The sequence below is a fragment of the Ammospiza caudacuta genome, chromosome 4, assembly GCF_027887145.1.
Source record: "Ammospiza caudacuta isolate bAmmCau1 chromosome 4, bAmmCau1.pri, whole genome shotgun sequence".
Classification (NCBI taxonomy): domain Eukaryota; kingdom Metazoa; phylum Chordata; class Aves; order Passeriformes; family Passerellidae; genus Ammospiza; species Ammospiza caudacuta.
Window position 1 is genome coordinate 46469893 of NC_080596.1, and position 24788 is coordinate 46494680.

General features: G+C 40.1%; 1 protein-coding gene across 1 annotated transcript; it reads left to right on the plus strand.

Annotated features, from left to right (window-relative positions):
• The first annotated feature begins 4589 nt into the window (after positions 1-4589).
• Positions 4590-19193, plus strand: LOC131556807 (cytochrome P450 4V2). The gene is made up of 11 exons (XM_058803678.1): positions 4590-4854; positions 7095-7207; positions 7779-7864; positions 9370-9560; positions 9969-10038; positions 11063-11189; positions 12959-13150; positions 14951-15053; positions 15392-15526; positions 15695-15874; positions 17505-19193. The coding sequence occupies exons 1-11, from the start codon at positions 4641-4643 to the stop codon at positions 17681-17683; spliced, it is 1590 nt and encodes a 529-aa protein (XP_058659661.1). The 5' UTR covers positions 4590-4640; the 3' UTR covers positions 17684-19193.
• Positions 19194-24788: the final 5595 nt, after the last annotated feature.

Genomic DNA, 24788 nt, shown 5'->3' on the forward strand with positions numbered 1-24788 from the left:
CACAAATTTCCATTTGAGCTGAGGTTTTGCTTTTCTAATTTCATCTCTGCACACCCTCGCCACGGCCTTATGCTTACTTGGATGTAATCCTGAAACCCAGAAGAAGATTCACAGAGAACTGGGACAAGGTGTTTGGTAAGTTTTCCATTCCTCCTTTATCAAGATTGAAGAAATTGAGATAGGAATGCACCGTGGGGCCATTCTAGGGTTTTAGGTAGCCGGAGGTGGCTGGAATGGGTGCTACAAAGTCTGCAGGAGAGAGTACTTAGAAAGTTTTCCAGGTAAAGGGTAGGGTTTTTCTCTTTTTTATTTTATGGTAAAGCAGTTATAGATAGCCACCTATTTGCTGTTTTGGTCCTTCTTCCTTTCCCTTTTCTCTTAGGTGAAGGATATCAAGGATATTATAATAATATAACATAATATTGCTGTTACAACTCGTGCCTTACCAAGATTTTCCCTGACCTGGAGGAGTTTAGTCCTGAGTGATTCTTCCCTGAACATTATAAGGAAAAGCACCTGTATAGTTCCCAAATATTTAATGTTGTTGACAGTTTTCATGCATCAATCACTTTGTAACTGACATTTCTGGTCTCACTAGGGGCTGATGTGAAGGATATTTCACCCCTATTTTCCCTTTCAATCTTGTGATTGTTTTCATGGTAGGCTTTTCAGCTGAGTGGAGATGTCATGGTGTCAGTAGCAGGGCTGGCCTCTCTGAGAAAAGGCTAGAGAGGAGAACACGGTTCCTGCTGGCTCCACTCTGGATCCACTGCAGGACACAGCTGAGCTAAGCAGCCAAACCAGTGGCACTTCAGTGAAAAAGTATTTACAAGTGTACAAAAAAAAGCTATGAAGTGTGGGGAGGGAAACAGCAATGCAAACACCAAGTTCTGAAGGAGGAGGAGGGAATGGTCCAGGTTCCAGAGCAGAGATTCCTCAGCAGCATGTGGAGAAACTATGCTGGAGCAGAAGAAAAGAATGAGGAGGGAGCAGCAGAGAGGAACTTTTGTCTTTGTTTTTAGCTTCCTCATTATCTGTTTTTAATTGCCTGTAAATTAAATTGAATTTCCAAATTTGGCTCTGTTTTGCCCGTGATGGTAACCAATAAGCAATCTTTCAGTCTGTTTTGGCTCATAAGCTTTTGTGTCCTGTTGAGGGAGGGGAGTGAATGGGGGGTCTGACTGCTGGCCAAGGCTAACCCACATCAGCTTCTAAGAGGATGTACACCTATGACTGTGTTATGTGCATGCACATGAAATGTGGACAAAGAACTTCCTAGAGCAAATACTGATACCAAATCTTCCATGCTGCAAGAATGCAGGTAGCAGACTTGCAGTGCTGTGCTTCTGTGCCCCACAAGTTTTTCCTAGCCTTAAACTGCCCTGTTTATTCATTCTTCATGACTTCTGGCTCACTTCATGTAGTGTGTTGCATGCTGCTACATGCTTTCTTTAAACTTGCTGGAGTTTAGCAAGGGCAGCCCTCTACAATCTAGCCAAATGAGAATCTTCACTTGTGACCTTGGAGGAGTTGTGATCATCCAGCTTGGGAGTGTGTCCTTTCCTGGAAACATTGATAAATAAACACAGGTGTGGTGCTTTGGTAGCTACTTAGTGTTGTCTATTAGTTATGCAAACACAACTAACACCTTATCAGAATTGCTGTGAAACAGTAGTCCGTGTTCTGGGGCATGAGTGGTGGTCTCTGTTATTGTAAGTCACATTTTTATCCTGGTAGGGAAGATTATGATTTCTTAGCAGGCAGGCTTTTGTATTCTGTTGCGGATAATTCATTCATGTAAAATGTCTTGTAGTGAAGGAGCCAAACAGTTGCTGCTGTACAGTGAACCCTGGGTTGCAGAAACCAAGCAAGGTATGCTTGATGGAGGTGGCATCAAACCAATCAGTGTCTCTAAAAAACAGCTGTGGTCTCTGTCACAAATGCTGTTAATATCCTTTACCTCTGTGAGAAAGCACCCACAGAAGGATTTGAAGCTGGAGTCTTCCTCAGGATTTGTTATTGGAAGACTAAACTTTGGGTATGAACCTTTAGTAGCCTTGTTTGGGCATGAAATTTAGTATCAGGTCCTAAAATTCCTCTCTGAGGACTGGGGAGATCTCTGAGCTCTCCACCTGTCCAGCTGATGACATATTTTGAAATGGAGACATACTGTGTTACGTTTTCTTTGTCTAGGTGATGGCTATTGATGTCTACAAATAGCCTCTTTATTTTAGAGTAGCTTTCTGCATAAGGGTTAATCATGTTGCAATGGTGTGTGTTTAGAAAGAGGGAAGCTCTTGCTAAGAAAGCCTTTCTTAAGAAAAAAACAATTTTTCAGAATGGGTTGTGTACTTTTCTGTCCAGCTTGGCTGCTGAGCTATTCAGCTTGTACTTCAGCTTGGCTGCTGACCTCAGCTATGTTCTGCAGTGGATCCAGAGTGGAGCCAGCAGGAACCCCCCCTCTGTTGTATCAGATCCGCTTTAGACTTGATTTGCTTTGATTTTATTTTGTTTTGGTTTTTTTTCTTGCTGCTAATGATGATTTTATTAGTTTTTCTTATTGAAGAATCCAGGCTTCATTCTAGGGACCAGCAGAAGCCTGTGTTGTCATTGTATTTCATGGCTGACACAGCTGCCTAACAAGTTGCTTGTCTTCTGCCAGCACAGGTAGATTGGCTTCCACTTAGGCAAGAGGCTGAAGAAGAATAGGTTTGCACTGTTTTATAAAAGGATATAATATATACCCTTTTATAAAGAGGATTTATAAAAGCAACGATTCACTAACCAGTGGAGTGCTCACAGAAATCCAACACTGAACAATAGTTCCCAGGGTAAAAAGGAAATGCTGATCACCATCTGGTAGAAAACTTACTTCCTACAGAACATCCTCCAAGTTTTGTTATGATTCCAAGTCTTGATGACATAATTAGGCCTCAAAGATGCTAGACCTCTCATTTCTTGTTTGTTGGGTGTATATCTTTTATGTCTCATTCCAGTGTTTCTGCTGGTTTTTATTAACATCATCACCATTGCCAGCTGCTGGCAGGATGCTGCAATGTTTGCTTTGCAGTGTTCCTTACTGCTTTCCCAATGCCTTTCCACCTTCTTGCTGTTTCACAGGGTTTTTCTGGTTTTTGGTGTTTGGGCTTTTTGTTTTTCCTGTAGAAGGAGTAATCAGCAGTTAGAAGTACAGAATTTTGACTCAGAAGCACAGATAGTCACTTAATCTAATTATTGGTGCAATTAAGGCAACAAACTGCACGACTTTTTGTAAATATGAGAGTATAATTATTCAGCTGATCTCTGTGTTAGAAATACAAAAGGTGAGTCTCTTTGTCCTGTTTGCTTGCTTCCTTCCCAGGTTGTCACCTGAACAAAAGATGGGACTGATGGTTGTCTAACTTGCCTATGTGTTTGCAAGACTGGGTATATATCTGCTCCTTTCTGTCACAAACCATTACAAATAACAGCAAGAGTAGCAAAGTTCATTTCCAGCTGTTTACTGTGCAGAAAGATATAGCAGTCAGTGTTTATGATAAAGTCTCTGCTGGGAGATTGCAAGAACAAAGTGCCAAAATTTACCCTCCTCTGATGCCAAGGGTCACAGAAACTTACTTAACTTCTGATGTTCTGAGCTTTCTGTTAGTTTTTTTCTTAGTTGTTTTGTTTATGCTATTTGTTGATTTGCTAAAAATCAGTGCAGTCATTTTTGGTACAAAGCAAAGAGGATAAATGTGACTATGGCCATACACACATACCATTTGTGCTTTATTTGGAGGGTGAAGTTTTGTGAATTGGCTGTGAACCATGCTGCCTCTACCAAAATTCTGTTTGACCAAAAGGTTTCTGAGCACCCACTTTGAGAAACAGATGCTGAGTAGCCCTGCAGCAGTGAGAAGAGATCCTGGATCCTCCTGAGGCAGGAGGGGCAGCAGTGTGTATGGTGGGTTCGGTACTGTGAGTACCCAGGCACTTTGCAAGTTGGGGCACGGGTGCTGGTGCTGCCAGTTGTTTTACTGGTACCCTTTAGCCTGTGCCTGAGCATTCAGCAATGAGATCAGTAAAGGCCATTTGAGCTGAGAAGCATCAGTAAGATTTGCAGTGCTGCTGTTGGGGGTCTTTATGGGCTTTGGTTTTTGAAACCCTTTGAAGCCATCAAACCAGCTGAAAAAAGGGTATTCTCCATCTGGCCCTTTAGTTATCGTGTTGGGCAGCACTGGAGCAGTTCTCTATGGCAAAATGGTGTTGAGCACCTGAGAACAGGTTGAGAAAGATGATATTGAGAAAACTCATCTATCCCAAATCAGCAAAAAGGTATTTTTTCTCTTGATGGTACTTTGTTTTTTCCTTGTGAGGTATTGCATGGCCTGCAAAGACGGTTCTCACTCATCACTTGGCTCCAACCAAGTGAGGGCAGTGACTGTTCCCTCTGGCTTGCCAGCCACCAGGAAATGCTAGAATGCAGTGTCTCAGTAAGAGTGTCTTTCAACTCTGTTTATTTTCTTGGCCAGAAGCTACGCCAGAGGCTTGTGTGGTGGCTCCGCCTCCTGCTCTTCTGGCCAACTTTTCTGCAGTGCCGAGTACAGGCAGCGCCAGTTTCGCAGCAGGGATCAAGGCTCAGGGCAGGAGGCTGAGAAGTGATGATGGATGTCGTGGAAGGACTCTCAGGGAGACCCCAGCTGCTGCCATGGGGAGCTGGCATCATTGCTCTGCTTGTGACAATAGTGACTGTGTGCTCCCTGCCCTCCCTGATGGAATACTGGAGGCAATGGCGAATGCTGAAGTCCATCCCGGGTGCCAGCCCCTGCTATCCTGTGCTGGGAAATGCCCTGCTCTTTGAGCGGAAAGGAGAAGGTAATGCCAGCTCACACTGTAGCCCAGCTGTGAGGTCCCTGCACTGCCTGGGCTTTGCTGGAGGAGCCAGTGGTGGTGAGGTGCTTTTATGGCTGAGCTGTGGAAGCAGAGTGGGGTATCAGAGGATGTGCTGTTGCCTTTAGGTCTCTCTAGGCAACGTGCAGAGGTGAACAGTGTGAGGAGTGGGCAGTGAAGAGGAAAGGAGAGGAACTGCATAAATGTGGCATTATTATTGGTCTCAAAGACTAACTGGAGGTTAAATCTGACAGCAGCTGCTGCTGGGCTCAGACTATTAAGTTGTTGGTAGGACGGAGCATGAACGCTGTGGAATGTGTTTGAGTGAGAGGGCGGTGTGCAGTGGGCTCTTGCAGGAAATGCTGCTTCACAAAGTTGAACACTATGTTCTCATGACTTTTTTGGATGTGATCCAAACAAAGCTTGAAACAATTACCTTCGCCCAAGCATGTGCAAGGGACTTTAGCATGCCAAATAGTTTTTACCTGGGCTCCCTTCCGGAATAATCTGTGGCTTAGATTTATGTGTTGAGTGTGAAAGAACTTGCTGAGCATTTATGGTGCAACACGCAAAAGCAAATCCTTTTGTTCTTGAACTGATTAATGGCACCTTCTTTTTGCCTGGTGCATGAGAGAGCACTAATGTGCTGGAAGTTCCTTTTCCATTTGGTACTCATATTTTAACAGGAACATATTTCTTAAGGAGTTTGTGGTATGGAAGCGTTGCTGAGTCTGCTGCCACACTCCTCTGTGTGTGTTTGTGATGCCTGTGTATGCCAGTTCTGCTCTGTGCATGTGTTGCTGGCTGTGCTGCTGTCTATGCTGCCAGAATACACTAATGGGTCATGGGAGCATGGTGAAGTCAAGTGAGAGTACAGCACTGGAACACAAATTGCCCAGTGCTGGCTCATGCTGAGACACGGTGCCTCTGTTCACAAGGCACACTGTCATATCTTTCCTCTGGATCCAGTCCCATATCTAAGGACAAATATGAGACATCTGTGGCGGATGTGAGGGCAGGCAGATTTCCACAAAGTTGACTTTGGGGAAGCAGTAGGAGGATGATAGGATGTTTATATGAGCTGGACTGAGAGATTAATCTTTTTTTTTTTCTTTCTTATCCTCTTTTTAAAAAAATCTTTAAAAATCCAAAGCAAACTGGAACATTGCTTCTGTCTCCAGCAATTTGATGTGAACTCTGATGTTCTGTGTAGTCCCTAATCTCATTTGTTAGCAGAAACCACATAGCTCCCGTGTTTTAGTTAAGGAATCACATAGCTCCCATGTCCAGCCTTCTTTGTTCTTGTTTATTTATGTAAAAATGGGTAAAGTTTGTGGTTTATAATATTTTTTATTAAAAATATAAAAAAAAACTTTTTAAAAGGGTAGTGTTCTATAACAGGGATGAAAATAGCTTTTCATACGATGAGGATTTTTTAAATTGGAATTGCTAGACAATTGCTGGAAGATGGGCTATTTTAATCACAGCGATGTTTGGAAAAATATTTTAAAAATAGTAAAATAATCTGACACTGAATCGTGTTGAATGAGGTGTCATTAAAACTTTTTGTAAGTCTAGGGAAAGCTGTATTTGGGCATCTATTAGGAAACTATCTTTTTTCTTTTTTTTTCTTTGATTTGGGGACCTTTGAATTTTCAACTCTGCAGAGGCTTGTAAAGGTATCATTTGTTTAAGCTTGTTTCTGAAAGGGCAAAGTGTTTAATCCTTGAACATCCTGAAAGTAGCACCCACTAATATTGTGGAATGAACCTGATTGTCCTCTATGATGAGATAGTGTCAAAGACTTTTTTGAATTAAATCAAACACCATCGACTCTTCTTACCCTGCCAACAGATTCAGCTGTCTCCCATGCTTTCTCTGTAGCTGAATGGACAAGATATGGACTGGATAATTGCAAAAGAATGTGGGAGGAGTATTTGCTGGTTTGCTGAGCTCACTGGTGTGAAGTCCAACTGGCAGCTGGACAGCAGTGGTGTCCCTCAGGTTGATCTGTGGCATAAATGGTGCTCTTCTGTGCCTGAAGAGATTAGGATACCTGAATTTTAAAATCCACAAGTGTAAAATATGCTGCTAGGTCACAGCAGCAGGTTAAAACTACAAGAAAATCACAATTGCAGGGCTTGGGGTGCTGGAGCTCATTACAGAAGCCTTGCTTATTTTGTAAATTCCCCTTGTTGAAGCTCTACTCTGATTTTCTATTCCAGATTTTTTTAAACAGATAGAGTTTTATACTGAAAAGTTCAGAAGTTTGCCACTGTTCAAACTTTGGATAGGACCAGTGCCTGTCATATTTTTGTATCACCCTGACAGTGTGGAGGTGAGTATGCTGGTCTCCTGTATATTCTACTGGGATGCAGAGCAGTGCCCAACATGTTACTTCTATTACTCAATGTAATTTTTATTAAAAGGGGCTTGGATTGATTTGCTTTGGGATAGTCCTCTGAGTTAGTGGTAAACAAAGGCATAAAGTAAAGGAATATAAAAAAGCATAGTCATAGGCATTGGGGGGAATACTGAAGATGACCTGCAAATGAAAGCATCAAAGAAGCATCTCCTTTAGCTTGGTTTTCACATGTGCGAAAGCTTCTACTCCCAAGATTGGAACAAACAAGCAGATAGCAGGGAATATGGGACCACTGAAATAAGGATAGAACATTATGAAATTCAGGTTGCAGTGCTTGGTCTCTTTACAGACTTCTGCATTAAAACTTGGTGGGTCTGTTTTGATGCCATGAAATGTAGTTGTAAGTTTTGCTGCTGACAGTGATTGTCCATGATCTAGTAAGACAGTGTTGTTTGTCTGTTGGAGTGTTTATTGAAGAAATAGTGAAGAAATCTCTCTCCATCTAACAAGTAATATTTTTTCTCACTGTTAATTTTTCTGACAGGCTATTCTGAACAATTCAAAACATATAGAAAAATCATACCTATACAAATTCCTACATCCATGGCTGGGCACTGGACTTCTGACAAGGTATAATGTAAAATGAAGTGAATGTGCACTGCTACCTTTTTGAAATTTGCAGGGTATAGGATAACAAGAGGTCTTGATGGCAGGAATGCTGTATGTATTTCTGAACAAAGAGATTGTGTGCATTGCTTATCTCAGCTGGTCATATTGCAGACCAGTAGGATAGGCCTGAGGTTGGCGATGCTTTGGGGTAGGATCGGAGAGTATGTGCACCCTTTCCTTTATTTCATTCATGAAGTAGAGGATCATGAGAAATGAGTCTGGGTAGGAACATAAATCAGGAGTGGAGAAAGGGAGGAGCAGCGGTATAAGCGTTTGGTGTCCTCCAGTCTTGGAATGGGAAAGGAAGGATTGGTCTGGATGATGCAGATATTCAATAGTCAGAGCAAGGTAAGTATAGATTGTCTTTGGTACTTTTGAGCCTCTTCTGGGTTTTTGAAAAAAGGTCCAGGTCCCAGTGTTAGTGGTTAACTTTGTTGCTTGTTTGGAGCCCTCAAAGGTGGATTCCTCATGCTTTATGATGGGACCATGGTATTGTAAAAGCCAGCTGTGATCATGGTGTGGGAAGTACAAGTTCATGGAATAGGACTAGGCATGCATTTTATCCTGAGTTTTGTTCATGGCCTGTAAGAAGGCAGTAATTAATCAGTAGCAGAGTGCAGAGGTGAAGTCCATGAACATCAGGCATGGTGTATCCTCACTGTTCTTCCTTACTGGTTGTTTTGTCTTCCATACATGTACAGAGGTATTTTGACTTTCTTGTGCTTGCACAAACATAATGGAGGAGAATGTTCCGGTCTCTGCTGATTAGGGGCAGCAGTGGCAGACAGCAAGCCAATATGCTGGCCTGTGGAGTGCCCTAATAGCAAATTAACAGGGGCAGTGGTGTGATAGTTTTACCCTGTAAGCAGAAGTGCCAGCTAGGGCATGTTATTTAGAAAAAGTGAACAGGGACCCCCAGGAAGCTGGTGACACTCACTGTGGCTCCATGCTTGTCACCAGCATGTGGGAAGTGATTGCCTTTCTCCAAGGAAGTAGGCTGTAGCCATACCTTGAGGCAGTCATTTTCATGATATCTCTAGGCCCTAGTTCTCTGCAGGCCTCATTTCATGGTCAGTGAATGGAGGCAAGCACAACCACTGACTGAGAGAGAGGGTGGAGTGGTTGAGGCCTTGATACTGAATAGCTGGTTTGGCCTCTGGCTGACTTCTGCTTGGTCCCTCTGGGCCTGTGCACTGACTAACAGGGATGTACTGTCTGGAGGCTTTTTGGCATCTCCACTGGTTGAGATCAGCTGGAGAAATGGTGGATTCTGCTTCCAAGAGACCTAGAGCAAGAAATATTTCCATTTGCTCCTTCTGTGGGGTGCTATGAACAGCTTGAAGAGACATCTACAGTGTGTCCATCTCTTCCAGGCTGCAGTATTCACTGGGTACTTCCTGTAATGGTGAGGATATTATTTTTGGCTTGGAGTTTTTTAGCCTTCCTTCTCCCTATTAATTTTATAGCACTGGAGACAAGTGGCGGTCACGGAGGAAGATGATAACTCCCACATTCCACTTTGCAATCTTGAGTGACTTTCTAGAGGTCATGAATGAGCAAGGAAATATTTTGGTGAAGAAACTTGAGAAGCATGTTGACAAGGAGCCATTTAATGTCTTTATGGACATCACTCTGTGTGCCCTTGATATTATTTGTGGTAAGTCTTGTTCAGTTATTGTGGTAGAACTGTGAATGATGCAGAAGACCATGAGTTTAGTGGTGCCAGTTTGTGTAACATAATTGAAGAGCAATGTCCCTGCATATTTTCTAAATACATTTCCATCCTTGCCAACCTTTTCCCCAGGATTTACTACTTGCAACTGAGCAGCTGAGTTTTGGCACTGGCAGGACAGAGGCAGCAGTCTGAAGTGAGGTTTTCTTGAGGAGCAGGATTCCTGGGCATGGAAATACAAAGAAATCTCATTCCCTGCAAAGGGATATGTGTATTCACTTGTCAAAGGGATGGTGGTGATAGTCAGAAGCTGGGAGTAGTAGTAACTCACTATGTATACTGCATTTCACTTTGTACTTTTGTACTTGTGAAATGTTGATGTTTTCATCCTAGAAACAGCAATGGGCAGGAATGTGGGTGCCCAGAAGAATAAAGATTCTGACTATGTTTCTGCTATCTACAGGTAAATGCACTTTTTCCTTAGTTATTTTCAATTGAGCTGGAATTTATGCTGCTGGTGTCAGGAAGGAAGGCCAGAGAGTCAGAAGGAGGGATGTAAAGCATTGGAAGAGACTAACCCTGAGTCACTAAATACCCTGGAGGTGTTTGATAAGACATCTTCCTGTGGCACATAGGATCATGGTGTAGCAATGGACTGGGTTAACAGTAGGCTAACAGTTGGACTTGATCTACAAGGTCTTTTCCAACCTAAATGAATCTGTGATTCTATGATCTCACTCTTAACTTTTGATGGAGCTTGTTGGGACAGGTATGATAAAAAACGGGGAGGTCTGAAAGGTTTGATTATCATCAGTTCCTTGGCCTTTTCCAAATTGTAGCACAAGTGTGCTTGAAGTCAATAATAATTACTCTGCAGCTAAAGCATGAGCAAGAGCTGAATTGCAATAACAATCAGCCCTTCCAAATGTACTCTACTTGTGTTTGAGCATACTTGAAGTCTCATATTTTTAATTTTAAATACATTTTAAGTCCTTTAATGTGCAATCTGGTGTCTGGATGTTCAAGTAGGAGCGCAATGCTCTCAGAAACTGTTTGAGCTCTTGGGGCAGATATTTTGGGACCCTGGACTGAGTAGTCTTTACAAGACTGTCAATGCTTTGCTGAAGTGGGGTGTGATGGGATTGGATGACTTAATAGGACTGTTTCAAGAGGATTTGGACTAAGTGAGAATATGCTGTCCTTCTCAGATATCAATACTTAAAGAAATAAAACATGGTGAGGCTGGGATAAGTAGACAGAAATTTTGAGATGGTGTAAAATCAAGACACAAATGTGAATGGCCTTCCTTTCAAATAATGGGTTTAAACCTACACAATATGTTAAGTTCCACTTCATTAGGATACATAGAAATTTTGTTTTGTTTTTTGGTTTTTTTTTTTTTTTTTTTTTTTGTTTGTTCTTGAAATGTGCTATAATTTGGTGTTTTTGTCAAGTAATGTTACATGATATAATTGTTTTGTCCCTAGGATGGGTGATCTAATCCAACGGCGACAGATGAGCCCTTGGCTTTGGCCTGACTTTTTGTATGTGTTGTTCAAAGTAGGAAGAGAGCACAATAGGAAGCTCAACATCCTTCACAATTTTACAGATATGGTACAGAGTCTTTGAAAGAACATATTACTTATAATATTTATAATGATAATTTTCATTGTTGGATTAAAGTTTTTCACACAGATCTTTCAAATGGGGATAAGGTTCAGCCTCCTTGATATGCTGTCTCTCTATTGTGATGCTGAGGAATTCCCTGAAAAGAAGACAAGAGCTGACTTCCCTTTTAGTATCTCTGCTGAATTTAAACAAGAAAGTAGACTACTCCAGGGGAGTGCCAGAACTTGCGGGTCCTTGAAAACTGTAACAAACAACAGAAATTCATTGAACTCTTGTTCTGCCTGAAAAGCTCCACATCTGGATGACGTCCAACAACTCACTTCCAAGTTCGGAGCAGTAAACATAGGGATCTGCATGGTAGTGCCACTGGTTTCAGCCCTCAGAAACTGAAGCCTGTGTTCATTTTCCCCTATTCAGAACAGAACTTCTGAGAGGAGCAAACACATGCTGGTCCTCACATCAGCAGTGAGGCATTCTGATACAGAAATCATTAGGCATGCATTGCTCACTTGGCATAAAATAAAGTGTTCTCTCACCTTGTTAGACTGTGGAAGTAACAGCCCTTTCTCTCACCAAATAATTCCTATATTATTCTTACCAAAGTTTGTCCTCCCAAATCTCTTATTAGGATGGTATCAGAGAGGCTGCTTTCCCAATGCATGTACCCTATGATGTCATTGTATCAATGTCTTTGGCAAAGGAAATAGTCTTTGATCTTTGGCTACATATAATGAGCCACATTGTGGGTTTTTTTCTTGCTGCCTTTTATTGGAAATTGCCGCAGTGAGTCATGAGAGAGGCTCTTAACACTTGTACTCTTCCCATGCTGGGCTGGTGCACTGAAGAATATAACCAACCAAATCATAGAAGATGACAAAGGACCATAAATAATAATTGCATCTATGTAGGTGTTGAGAGCAAGCACTGAGGTGAAGGATTAGTCAATATGTGACACACATGCATGTTAAATGAGGAAAACAATGTGTGTGCATGGAACTGTACATTTTTTCTGCCATTCAGTGATTCTTCAAAACAGAAATGCGTACTCTACACCCTTTTAAATTATTTTGTTGTTTTTATGAGCAATGCGAGTTTATTGAAGGGTTCTGTTTTGACTTTGCAACAACAATGGCAACAATAAGAAATTTATGTCTGTTACTGGGTCTGTACTTTGGCCTAAAAAAGGGAAATTCAGCCATTGCTCTCATACTTGGGAAAATTTGGGAAGCTTTAGTGTAGTGGGTTCGGCAATACTGTGTGTAGCCTTGACACATGGTTCTGGGATCCCCTGGCTTCTCTTCAGTTTTCTGAGTTTTTTGGAGGTTGGAAGTGAGATCCTTTCATAGTTCTCAGATGGGATAGAGAAGATCTTATTGGTGATCACACCGTGGTGATTTTTTTGATATGCTGTTACCACTGTTGGCATTCATTATTGGTGTGTTCCAGATACTCTGGCCATGTTTACACTTCTTGATGGCCCCCAAGTTGTTTATGTAGCTTGGCTGTCTATTTTCTTGATTGCACAAAGGCTGTTCAAGGTTTATTCTTTTGCTTGGGGCAAGAAAGGTTGGTCATAATTCACTACTAATAAAAAGTCAGTTAAATTTCATGACCTAATGCTGACAGCTGAGCTAACAACTCATGTAGAGTGCTACAGATGGATGTCGTTTTGATAAGTTAGGACAAAACTGTATGAGGCAGACAGTGCACTTGTGCTGAATTCATCACATCTGATGCAATGGTTCTAATCTCAGGTCATTGCAGAAAAAGCTGAAGAACTTAAAAACACCCAGCAAAAGAAACATGATAATGATGGTAACTCTGAAGAAAGTGGTTCCAAAAAGAGAAAAGCATTCCTGGACATGCTGCTGAATGCAACAGATGATGAAGGGAAAAAATTGAGCTACAGGGACATTCGTGAGGAAGTGGATACTTTCATGTTTGAGGTAACCAAGGAACCCATTGGTTTATTGTTCTTTTGTTGTTGTTGTTATTTTGGAAGGTTTTATTTGCTGGGGTTTTTTGTTTGTTTTTTTTCCTCCAAACCCAAGATTCAGAATTTTCAGGTGGTGACTCTTGTCTTAGTTCAGGATGTTGTTTTTAGCATGATGTTATTTAAGCCCTGGAACCCTAAGAGAACATCTCAATGTTTCTATTCTACAGAGGTAGGATAGAAGCCTTGGTATGCCCTGGAAAAGCTTTGGACAATGCACATGTGGTAGACTCTGCCTGTGTGAGCAGGGTCTACTCATGAAAGCAGGAGAGAAATGAAAACTTAAAGGCTGACATGGACCACGGGCTCTTGCCTTTTGTTGCAAGCTTCATTAACACTGAAGAGAGCTCTAAATACTTTCACTGTTTTGACTTGCATTTTTTCATGTCTCCTCACATTTTTTCCCTTGCTACATTGCCTGCAGTCTTCTGGTTCTGTAGTCCACTGTACATCAGTGCTTCATCTTGTAGAAATTTGTCCTAGAATGACTTGGGTTGAAAGGGACCTTAAAGATGGTTTAATTACAACCCTCCTGCCATGGTCAGGGATGTCATCAACTAGAGTGGGTTGCCAGGGCCCCATCCCACCTGTCCCTGAACACCTTGAGAGATAGGACATTCAAAACTTCTCTAGCCAGCATGTTCTTCACTAATCTCTGAGTAAAAAATTTCTTCCTAACATCTAATATATTTTTTTTTCTCTTTTAGTTTACAATTATTCTCTCTTTTCCTATAAGTACCTGCTCATGTAAAATGTCACACTCCCTCTTTTTTTTTTTTTTTTTTTTTGTAAGTCCTGTAAGTCCTCTCTAAGTACTGAAAGGCCACAACCAGGTCTTCCCAGAGCCTTCTTTTCTCCAGGCTGAAAAACTCCAACTCTCTCAGCCTGTCTTCATAGGAGATGTGTCCCATCCCTCTGATTATCTTCAAGGCTCTTCTTCTTGTCTGATTCCCTAAGGGAGGACCTGAAGATTTCCACAAGTTTTCTGCACACTTCCATTACATGGACCTGAATTCTCTCAGAAGAGCTTAATTCATAGAATCTTATTAATACTGTTGTAACCAAGAGAAACTCTCTTCTCATCTTGCCATTTCTGTACTACAGTAGCATCCTGAACTTCACCACAAGTGTGCTTTTTTAGTATAAAGATTCTTTTTTGATCAACTTTTCCCTTTTCTGTTCCTCCCTTTTTTATCCTTTTTTATGTTTTTTTTTCTCCCCTTCTTTGGTTCATGTTTTGTGTCTGCTTTCTTTTCCTCTCCTTCCCACAGTGCTGGGAACTAGTAGTTGATTCCGTCCCCATAGAAAACCAAGTATTTTCTTCTATGGCTTCTGTATTGTGTCTCACAAAACCATTTTTAGATACTTTTGAAATGGTTACAAGTTGTCTCCATTGTATCTCTCCTGTGACAGTCACTGGCCCCTATAGATGTTGACTGGACAGTAACCAAAAAGATGAATATACATCTGATTCATTGTGTAGATATTGATAGTTCATGCAGCTCCTGAGAATCAGAAGAGAGGGATTTTGCTTGGGTTATTTCAAAACTTTCCCCTTTTGTCAGAACAATTGTGGATCACCTTTTATCTTGATAGTGAGTTGAATCATTCACTCTTGATTCATGTTTTTATCATGGGGATGAGACTTATAAGTCTCACTTTTCATACTAACTGCACACCTAAGTATTTACAAAGCCCACTGGTACATGGGAATAGAGTTGAAATTAATGTCTTTGTAAATCTGGACCTGTAGGGCCATGATACAACAGCAGCTGCTGTGAACTGGGTCTTGTACTTGCTTGGACGTAATCCGGAAGTTCAGAAGAAGGTTCACAGGGAATTGGACGAGGTGTTTGGTAAGTCTCCATTCCCCCTTCACTGGAGTTTTGCTGCAATTGTGAGTGGAAATGTGTTAAAAGCCTAGAAGTAGAAGGGGATTTAAGAGCATGCCTTGTGGCCCTTCTGGAACTTTCAGCAGTTACAGGTGCTTGGGATGGGTGTGGGGAGGTCTGTTGGGGTGTACAACCAAACTTATGTCTTTGGGGCAAGATATGCATATTTAATATATTTGTAACACCTTCTTGTATGTAGTCTTGGTGCATGATGAGAGTTTCTGAGGAGATCCAGGATGAGTTTGTTTAGCCAAAGATGGGGAGTTTTGGTCTTGGTCATCCCTGTGTTTGTTTTTGGACAGACAATACTGAACGTCCCGTTACAACAGAGGATTTGAAGAATCTTCGATACCTTGAATGTGTTGTGAAAGAAGCTCTTCGTCTCTACCCTTCAGTTCCCCTGTTTGCCCGTTCCTTGAGAGAGGATTGCTGCATTAGTAAGTGGTGTTCTGTCTTTGCCATTTTCTCTTCTAGCATTTCTGCAGTGGAGATGTTTCCCAAGAAAAGGACAGCATTGTTTTATTTTTTACTGTTCTGTTGTGTATAGGAAGTCACTTGTTGGTTTTTGTTTTGACTCTTCTTCTCCCCTTCTCTCCTCTCTTTAGGGGGATATCAGATACCAAGAGGTGCAAATGTCCTCGTTTTAACTTATGCCCTGCATAGAGACCCTGAGGTCTTCCCTGACCCGGAGGAGTTCAGGCCTGAGCGATTCTTCCCTGAAAATTCTAAGGGAAGGCACCCATATGCTTATGTGCCCTTCTCAGCTGGTCCCAGGAACTGCATTGGTATGTGTCTGGAGAGGAAGCCCTTGTAAGGTTCTGCTTTTGAACGTGGTAACTGAGACAGCAACGAGTACTGTTTGTATAGTGTTCTTCCTCATTCCCCACCTCTGGAGCTGGGCACTGCCTGTCCTGCAAGCCACACACTTCCATTAGATAGACCTGAATTCTCTCAGAAGAGTTTAGTTCATAGACTCATATTAATGCTGTTGAGCTATCCCATTTGTTTCTTCTGAGGCATTTCCTTTCTTCCTAGGGACAAGTGTCTATCCTGTTGATGTTTCTTCCTCACTGCTGTGCAGCCTGACAGCATGTTTTTGGGCTCCTGTGTTAGGACATGATTGCTTCCTAATTTCTGATTCTCAGTGTCAGCAACACAGAATAAGAGAAAACACATGTCCCACACCTGCCTTGCTCTGGAAACAGTTAATCTGTCTCTCTCAGGTTCTGAGCTGGATGTCCAAAGCATGCAATCTGCAAGTGATGTATTCTTTCCCTATTTCTGACACTGTAGTTGGTTTGGTGTCTTCTCTGTCATCCCAGAACTCATCAGCACTTTCAGATGCCACTGAGGTGCTTGACATTTATCTGTGCTTCAAGTAGAGGCAGTGTTGTTTATATTGTAGAACATGTGAAAAGACTGTTCCCTGCGCTGATTTTAAGTGCAGATGCGGAACATCCAAAAGTTGTCATGCTGTTACGATAATGGGAAATATTACTTCTTTTGTTTTTTTTTGGTTTTGTTTGTTTGTTTTGGTTTCTCTTTTTGGGGAATACAATTGGTTTGTTTTGATTTGTCTCAGTGGTAGTAAGTGCCCTCTTCCATGAGAGCAGTAAAGTAGGTCTTTCCTTGTTCCAAAGATATAACATGTCTAGCTAGTTCCTGAGTGTGCAGGAACATGTGCAGGAGAGGTGGTTTATTAGTGTAATTGCAAAAGTGCATTGTGTGTAGATATGTACAGACTTCTGTGTATATAATCTGTGTATATAATACAAAGGGGAGAACATAAAAAGTTCTCAGCCCTGTATTTTGTGTCCCATCTCCATTTTTTAGTTTTTGTGAACTGCCTTGTGCCACTTGGTTTGGTTTCCCTCACGTTTCTCTGTTCTCATGTTTCTGCCTTCACCTATCTCAGGATTGTAAATTGAACTTTGCCCTCTGTGCTACCAAATCATCAGTGTGTGTGAGGCTTAATGATAACTGAAGGAAGGTCTGTCTGTCATTCCGTTGCAGTTGCATCTCCTTTGCTCCTCTCCACATATATGGAACCATGAGATTTTTCTCTCCCCACAGAGCCTGTTCTGCACCTTCTGCTCTGGTCTGCTATCCATCCCTCCTGCCCAGTCCTTTCAAGAGATGTGACTAGGCTATGTTTTGTAGTAGTTCCATATGAAGGGTTGACTTCATATGGAAGTACTACATGTTGTTGTTTGAGTTCTGTGTACTACGGGAAGGAGGACGGACTGTGGATTGTCCCGAGAAGGCCAGAGTTTTCATGCAGAGAAAGGTGCTAGTGTAACTTGTATCCATATGACCTTGATTTTGGCCTAAAGCTCGTTCTGTTCTTAAGTCCTGTGAGCAGCTGTTGATGCAACTTGACAATAACTAATTTTTTTCCTGCCCTGTAACTCATAGGTCAGCGCTTTGCACAAATGGAGGAGAAAACTCTTCTAGCCCTCATCCTGCGGCGCTTTTGGGTGGAATCGTGTCAAAAGCCAGAAGAGCTTGGTTTATGTGGAGAATTGATTCTTCGTCCAAATAAAGGCATCTGGATTAAACTGAAGTCTAGGAGACCAAATACTGGATCAGAATGAAAGGAATTTCAAGAGTTTACTTCCAAAAGTTTTCAATCTATTTAGGCTGAGACATATTTTAAAATCAAATATTTTGATGTCAGTCCAGAAATTTGTTAAAACTAGTTGCTATTGTTTTATTACAGAAGATGCAGTAATAGCCCTAGTTGCTCTACTTTTATACTGCTTGTGAACTTCATGTTGATCTTTGAAATGCAAGCCTTTAATCCTTAAATTTTAGTGCCTTATGTGCTCAGATGAAACTATTCCATTGCCACAGTGCCATAAAAACTAAGCTATGGTAATAACAGCAGCAGTGCCTGTGATGAAGTGATTACCTTACATGCCATAGCATTTTCCAAGTAACTGGGAAGTCTGAAGTGTTTGTAAGGTTTTCAGGTTTCTTTTTTTTCTGAAAAATACAAGTGATAATCCTTCTTCTTTGCATAACTTTTTTTTTTTTGGTGATGATTGCCTCTGTAAAGACCACACAAAAATCTGTGATCATTTCACTCCTTCTTGGAAGCATTTAAAGTAGTTTGTAAGAAGGGAGTGGTCTGAATTATTTTTTAGCAAACAGTACCAAAAGCATTAACCATAGCAGGAACTAGACCTTATGCAAATTACACACAGAATTTCATAATGACAAAAGCAATGTATTATTACAAATTTTGAGAATAAACTCATGCCATGCCTCAATGTGGACTGAAATGGTACCTGTTGATATTGCATGCCTCTGTGCAGGTAAATTGCTGATGAATAATTGTTTCTTAGCATCAGTTCCTCTAGGGTGATCAATCAACTAGATTTTACCATGCTGGTCAAAGCCAGTGTGCTCTTGCCTTCTAGTGCCCTAAAGGCAACCTACAGAGTTTTTTGCTAATTGATGTTGAAGAGGAATTACAGTGATAGAATGAAATGCCTGTCAAAGTTTCTGGTTGTACCTTCATGACTGATCAAAGTCTGCTGCAGGCCATACAGCTGGAGAACAGACTCTCCATGACTTTTGCAAGCTCTGAACAAAAAGCTGGTGCTAAACCAAGCTGATGTCCTCTAGCTGGTCTGGCTTTACTGGTCCCCTCTGCTTTTGGGGCTTCTTTTGACTGGTGTGTGTTGCTCCAGCACGATACCTGGCGCTGTACAAAGAGGGATGCCCACCAATAACCACGCTCGTGCCTTTGGTTGTTCTTGCCTCTTGGTGCTGAGGGCTATTGGCGTGTTGTTGCCTTTAGGTTGTTCTTGGGCTGTGGGCAGCCTGCAGAGGGGGACTGGGTGAGAAGCTGGAGGTCAGAGCTGATAAAACTAATATGGACTGGTCCAGAAATGATTAATGTGTTACAAAGTAGGAAAAGAGTAATCTGTTCTTACTCATTTTGTTGACATTTACATATTTTTTTCTCTTGTCTGTTTCTGTTTCCTTTCAACAACACTTAGTCACTTAATACCTAGGATACTGCTGTACTTTGCAGAATATCATAATAATGACAAAATAATTTATATTTGTTCCAAATAAATTAGAGGTTTCCTTGAACCCGCCAAACTCTATGTACTCTGATAAGCCTTGGTTTTACCATTTTCTGAGGATTTACTAAAAAGAAAATGTGTAACAATTAGTTTAAAAAATGAAATCACAGATTTTGATGAATAGTCTACAATCACTGTATTTATTTTACCACTAAGACAAAAGAGCCTTTACAATAGTAATACTTGCATTCTTCAGTCTTCTTTTTCAAAGATAGGTTTCATTGCTGCATAATAACAAGAATTTCAGTTTCCAGGGCTCAATCTAAACATTGTCTTCTTTATAATGAGATAACTTTTGAGACCACCTCCATATGTTAATGGATATAATACACATGACACAAGTTTTCCAAAGAGACTCGAAATTAAGGAATTATTTCCTTGGTTTTACATACTTGGCAGTGTGAATTTTCAAGGTAAATAGGATTAGTATCCAGAATATGTTTTCTCAGGAAATTTGGCATGTAGTTGAAACCTGGAGAGGTACCTCATGTCTTAAGGTATGTGCTTAAGTTAAGGACTTTCAAGACAAATGGAAACTAATATTACTTCTTTTCCTTCTGTGGGATGTTTTTTGTAGAAAACATTTGTAAGATAGACCAAATTATAACTTTATTTTTCCATAAGATAATTCTTACGAATTCTATCTACACTGACCAATATTTTTTCTTGCACTGTGCTTTTTTCTTGTACCATGCTCTTCCCATAAAATGTGTGTGTATCTCCTGTTATTTCTTTATACTCTTCAAAATGGACAAGAAAATCGTTGAGACAAAAACTGGATAAAACTATAAAAAGAAACTCATTATGAAAAGTGCATGGGCTCAAATGCTGGCACGAGGATGCCAATGTGAAAAATCCCTATTTAGTGATGCAAAAAGTGTCTTTGCCAAGATAAGCATTGATGTAATCCTATAATTGTGTTCTGAGCTGCTCTGAAATGGCAGTGATCTCTTATCTTCTGTTGTGAAAATTGGTTCTGAAGCTATCTGATGCTGCTAAGGAAATAAATATTGAATAAAACAGTACTGAACATACTGCCAAATTCGTGCCTGCTGGGTAGATGTTAAATACCTTGCATTATCTAGTGTGTTTTTATTAGGTTAAATCATGTGGTGTGTAGCTCTTGGTAGTGGTCAGCAGCAATCCTCTGGATGTGGGAGTTTGTTTGTAGGTTTTGTGTGGTTTTTTTTTTTTTTTTTGTTTGACTGTTGATTTGAGGTTTTATCTGGGGGGTTGTTCCTGTAGGATTGTGGCATGCAGCATGGCATTGCAGGTTTCCTGATAAAATAATGGGACAATAAAATATTGTGTAATAAAAACTGCATGTGCATAGTAGCTGTTTGTGATCTTTTTCCAGAGTTGTAGGTATCTGCTGTGGTATTAAGGTAGCAGCTGATCTCTAAACCAAAAGATTACACTGTCTATAAAGATTCCTTTTGTGTGGTGTCAGAAAGGACATGACTTTCTACTGGGATGACAGAAATGGAATGTGTGAGTGTTTCTGGATCATGGTTTACAGCTGTTCCAAGGAACACTGAAAAGAGACAAGGTGTGACCTCCCTCTGTTGGGGAGTTCTGCTTGAGAGCACCTGTAGGTGCCCTGAGGCACTAGAATTTCCCAGCCACCTTTACACAAACTGCTTTTTGGTCTCTGAAAGCTGCATGTTTTGGACACATGCAGGAGGTGGAATAGTGGTGTACACTAGATATCCACTTGCCTTCCTGAATTTAATTCTCATGCTGTAAAAGACAAAAACCTGATATATAAATGTTAGTATGCTGCTGCAAACAAATAATTTTGCTGTGTTTGTTTTCATGTGTCGTCTTCTTTTCCAGCAGCTAAAAGTCAGAGAATCCTACTCCAATTTTCTTCCTAAAGGAGTATTTGTGTCACACCTGGACAAAACTCCCCAGTATAGGAGCACCTCAGTTTATAGTCAGGTCATATTTCGAAGATGACCTTCAAGATCTGCATGGATTAAAAGATTAAAAACTAAGTTAACTCACTTTCTAAACCAAAAAACTGCATACATCTGAGATTCTTCTGAAAACGAGAGTCTCTTGGTTACAGTCTGCTGAGTAAAACTCTATCTTTTGTTCAACAAATGGACTTTTCTATTTGATGCCTGGAGTATAACTTGTGGAGATATTAAGTGTTCATTGAAATTGAAAAATATTTTGATCAAAGAAAGGCAAAAGCTATCAGTTAACAAAAGACTCAGCATTTGTTGTATGCACAAATGACCTCATTCCAGGCTACTAATTGACATACAACATACAACTTGCCCAAGAATTACTGTTTGGCAGTTTACAGGCCTTGATCAAGATACTGGGGCCCTTCAGTGTATGTTGAAACATCCTATCTTCTCTAATACCTAGCAATAACCAGCATCAGGTGCTATAGGTCCAAAAAGGAAGGCCTTGGGCAGTAATGTGATTCTCCATTTATTTAAAAAAATGGAAAATCTGAAAAAAATCACAGAGGACTTCAGAAATAACAAACCTGTTACCAGGGTTCCAAGGGTCTTTCAGGGTGAAGAGAGAGACGAGGATCTTGATCTCATGATCAGAAGGCTGGATTTATTAATTTATGATATATAATACATTATCACTATACTAAAAGGAATAGAGAGAAAAGTTCAGAAGCTGCTATGCCAAGAATAGAATAGGAATAGCATAAACAAGGGAGCTCTCTCTGATTCTGTCCCAGAGAGAGCTTGTCTTTGATTGGCCCTTAATTGTAAACATGCAACATGGGCCAATCACAGGTGCACCTGTTGCATTCCACAGCAGCAGATAACCATTGTTTACATTCTTTCTCTGGGGCCTCAGCTTCCCAGAAGGAGGAAAAATCCTAAAGAAAGGATTTTTCACTAAAGATGTCTGTGACACAAATCCAGTAACTATTTGTTGTTTAATATTTGCAACTGTCTTCTATTTCATTTAATACGATCCTGAATTTTGTTTGCATTGATTTCTTATTTGACATCTGATTTGCAGTGTTTTCTGGGCTCTGTTTCAAGGAAGACTATTGTTGATGTGTAATTTCAGCATATGGAACTAGTAAACTGGTTTTAATCTGATACAATACATAATGCTGTGCCATTCACAAATCAGTAAATTATTCTATCCATCTTTTTGCAGCCATTTGAGGTGGTATCAAGTCAAACAGAAAGTTCTGCCCTAGTGAAACAGTAGATTCTTCACTCAGATAGTGGCATCCTGACTCAGATGAAAAGGCTCTAGATTGTTGATTGTAAGAAGAAAAGATTGAGATTTAGATTTAGGGTTTGTTTTAGCAGCATTTTATATTTTATTTCTCTATCTCCTTTGTCATTTGCATAATGATAGCCATGAAGTTGTTGGTTGGTTGTTTTTTTACCTGCTGGAGCATTCAAGTTCATGAAATTGTTATGGTATCCTCATTCAAATGGAAAGGGTGTGCACAAAGGCAAATCAAAATGAAAATTTGGGTTTTTCCTACCATACTGGTGCCTTCCTTTCCTCATTTCCTCTGAGAAACTTCTCCTCTTGCTCCACATCACAACCGGCAGGTGTTGTCTCATCACAGAGAGTAAATCCTCTTCCATGTTGAAGCTGTTTTTTGAATAGGACTGCCATAAGAAATGTGGGATTTGGTTCTGCCAGGCAGAATTATACCTAAATCAGGTTAGAATCCAGTAATTTATTTCCTGAGGTGAAACAGTTCAGTAATTCCTGCCACCTTTGCAGGAATGAGATTTGTGCATGGATCACAGTTGAAATCAGCAGAAAGCAGTATCAAGCAAGTGCACTGCCAGGGAGATGTCATTCTGAAGAACTGGCTTAGGCTGCAGCAGGTTTTGGTTTTGTAACTACCAAGTCAAAATGAAGCAGAGTCAAACAGAAGACAACTCTTAAATGTATTGTAGATTATTCAAATAAATTTTGAACTTTGATCATCAAAAATGTTTCCATTTATAAAAATGCTTTGATGAGCTATTCTTTTATTTCTGCTGTCTGATTTACTGAACCCTACATGCAAGATCCTGATATAGCTAACATTTAGAATATGGACAGCTAAATTGATACAATGAGGGACTTAAGACCAAGAGTAAACTTATGTGTTGAGCCCGTATGACCTAAAAAGCATTAGATGATTTTGGCATTCTATGCACTTTAAATTTCTATCTCTTCTCCTAGTTTAAATAATATAATCTCTGGATTTCAGAGAGGCTAAGGAAACATATACCAGCGGAGAATTTGTCTCAATTTATTTTATAATTTTTTCTATAATAAATATGTCCTATAATAAGCAATAACTCACTCATCATCATAGAGTCCATAATACATTTTTTCTCTGTACACAAGAACAACTTTGTTCATTTGAGCAACAGCACAGCAGTGCAAATGGGGGTACATCATGTGAGTAGCAGGTCCAGTGAAAGAAAATGCATTTATTTTCCAAAGTGATCATGCTCATTGTGATTCTCTTTGAACAGCATTTCTGCCTTATTTCTGAACTTCACCATCAAATCCAACTGATGCCCTTACAGATGCAATTAAAATGATTGGTTTTAGAAAGACTGATACCTAAATTTCAGAACTACTGCTTAAAGGAAATATTTTTTCTTCCTTTTTTTTTTTTTTTTTTTTTATTCCTTAGTAGTTTTCTTCTGAAACAGCCATCAGCAGAAGATGCCCCTTCCTCAGACAAAAATCTAAAATATAGTCAATGGATTATAAAAATGAAATGTTACAGAAGCTTCTGATGAATGTGGGTATGACTACATGTTGCATGAATGACACACATGTTCTCGGTAAAATTTTTCCAAAAGTGCATGATTGGAGATTCTTTTGTTTGTTGGTTTGTTTTTTTTTGTTTTTGTTTTCTTGGGGTTTTTTGTTCTCTTGTTTTTTGCTCGTGTTTTTATTAGAGCAGTAGCAAACTAGAATAACTGCCCAATATCTGAATAGGAAAGCCCAGATAAGAAGTGAAAATTGAAGAAAAAAATTTCTTGGACAAAAGTTCTAACCTGTTTGTGTCACCAATTGAAATGTGCACACACATACACAGGCAAAACAATTATTTTATTTGAATACTAATATATGTTAAGCAACACAAAAAATGGTCAGTTCAGCATACTTTGTTTGTAAATATTCAAATACAGGTAGATTTTGTGATTGCATCCAGGGACAATGAAAATTCCGTAATTTGATATAGAGGTGAAAATTTATCCAGGAATTTTGAAATATTATCATAATTTTATAGGGGAGAAAAGAGAGACTATGTTGCATATGTGTGGTTATACAGGATCAATTCCAGTGCAGTGTGGATGATAGATGTGTCCCAAGGTCAGTAGCAGTATTGACAAAAACAGTACCCGTTCAAAGTAAACATTAAAGATGAGTTAGCATTGCAGGAAGTAATATTTAACACAAAGTTTTGACTTTTTTTTTTTTTTTAGTAGAGTGCAAACCTGATCCATGCATCCAGACTTATTATGTGTTCAGGTATGTAATCATTATTGCAATAATGCACTGGTATTCAGTGAAAGGTTTTCATAGCAACAAGACAGTGCAAGTCGGAGTTTTCATGGATTGTATTTTGTGGTTAACTTAT

Bases quoted from the DNA above. Each gene is read 5' to 3' on its own strand.
- LOC131556807 (XM_058803678.1), top strand. From the start codon at position 4,641: ATGATGGATGTCGTGGAAGGACTCTCAGGGAGACCCCAGCTGCTGCCA. The intron at 9,561-9,968 runs GTAAGTCTTGTT...TTTTCATCCTAG, and splicing joins TGCCCTTGATATTATTTGTG to AAACAGCAATGGGCAGGAAT. The intron at 13,151-14,950 runs GTAACCAAGGAA...CTGGACCTGTAG, and splicing joins TGGATACTTTCATGTTTGAG to GGCCATGATACAACAGCAGC.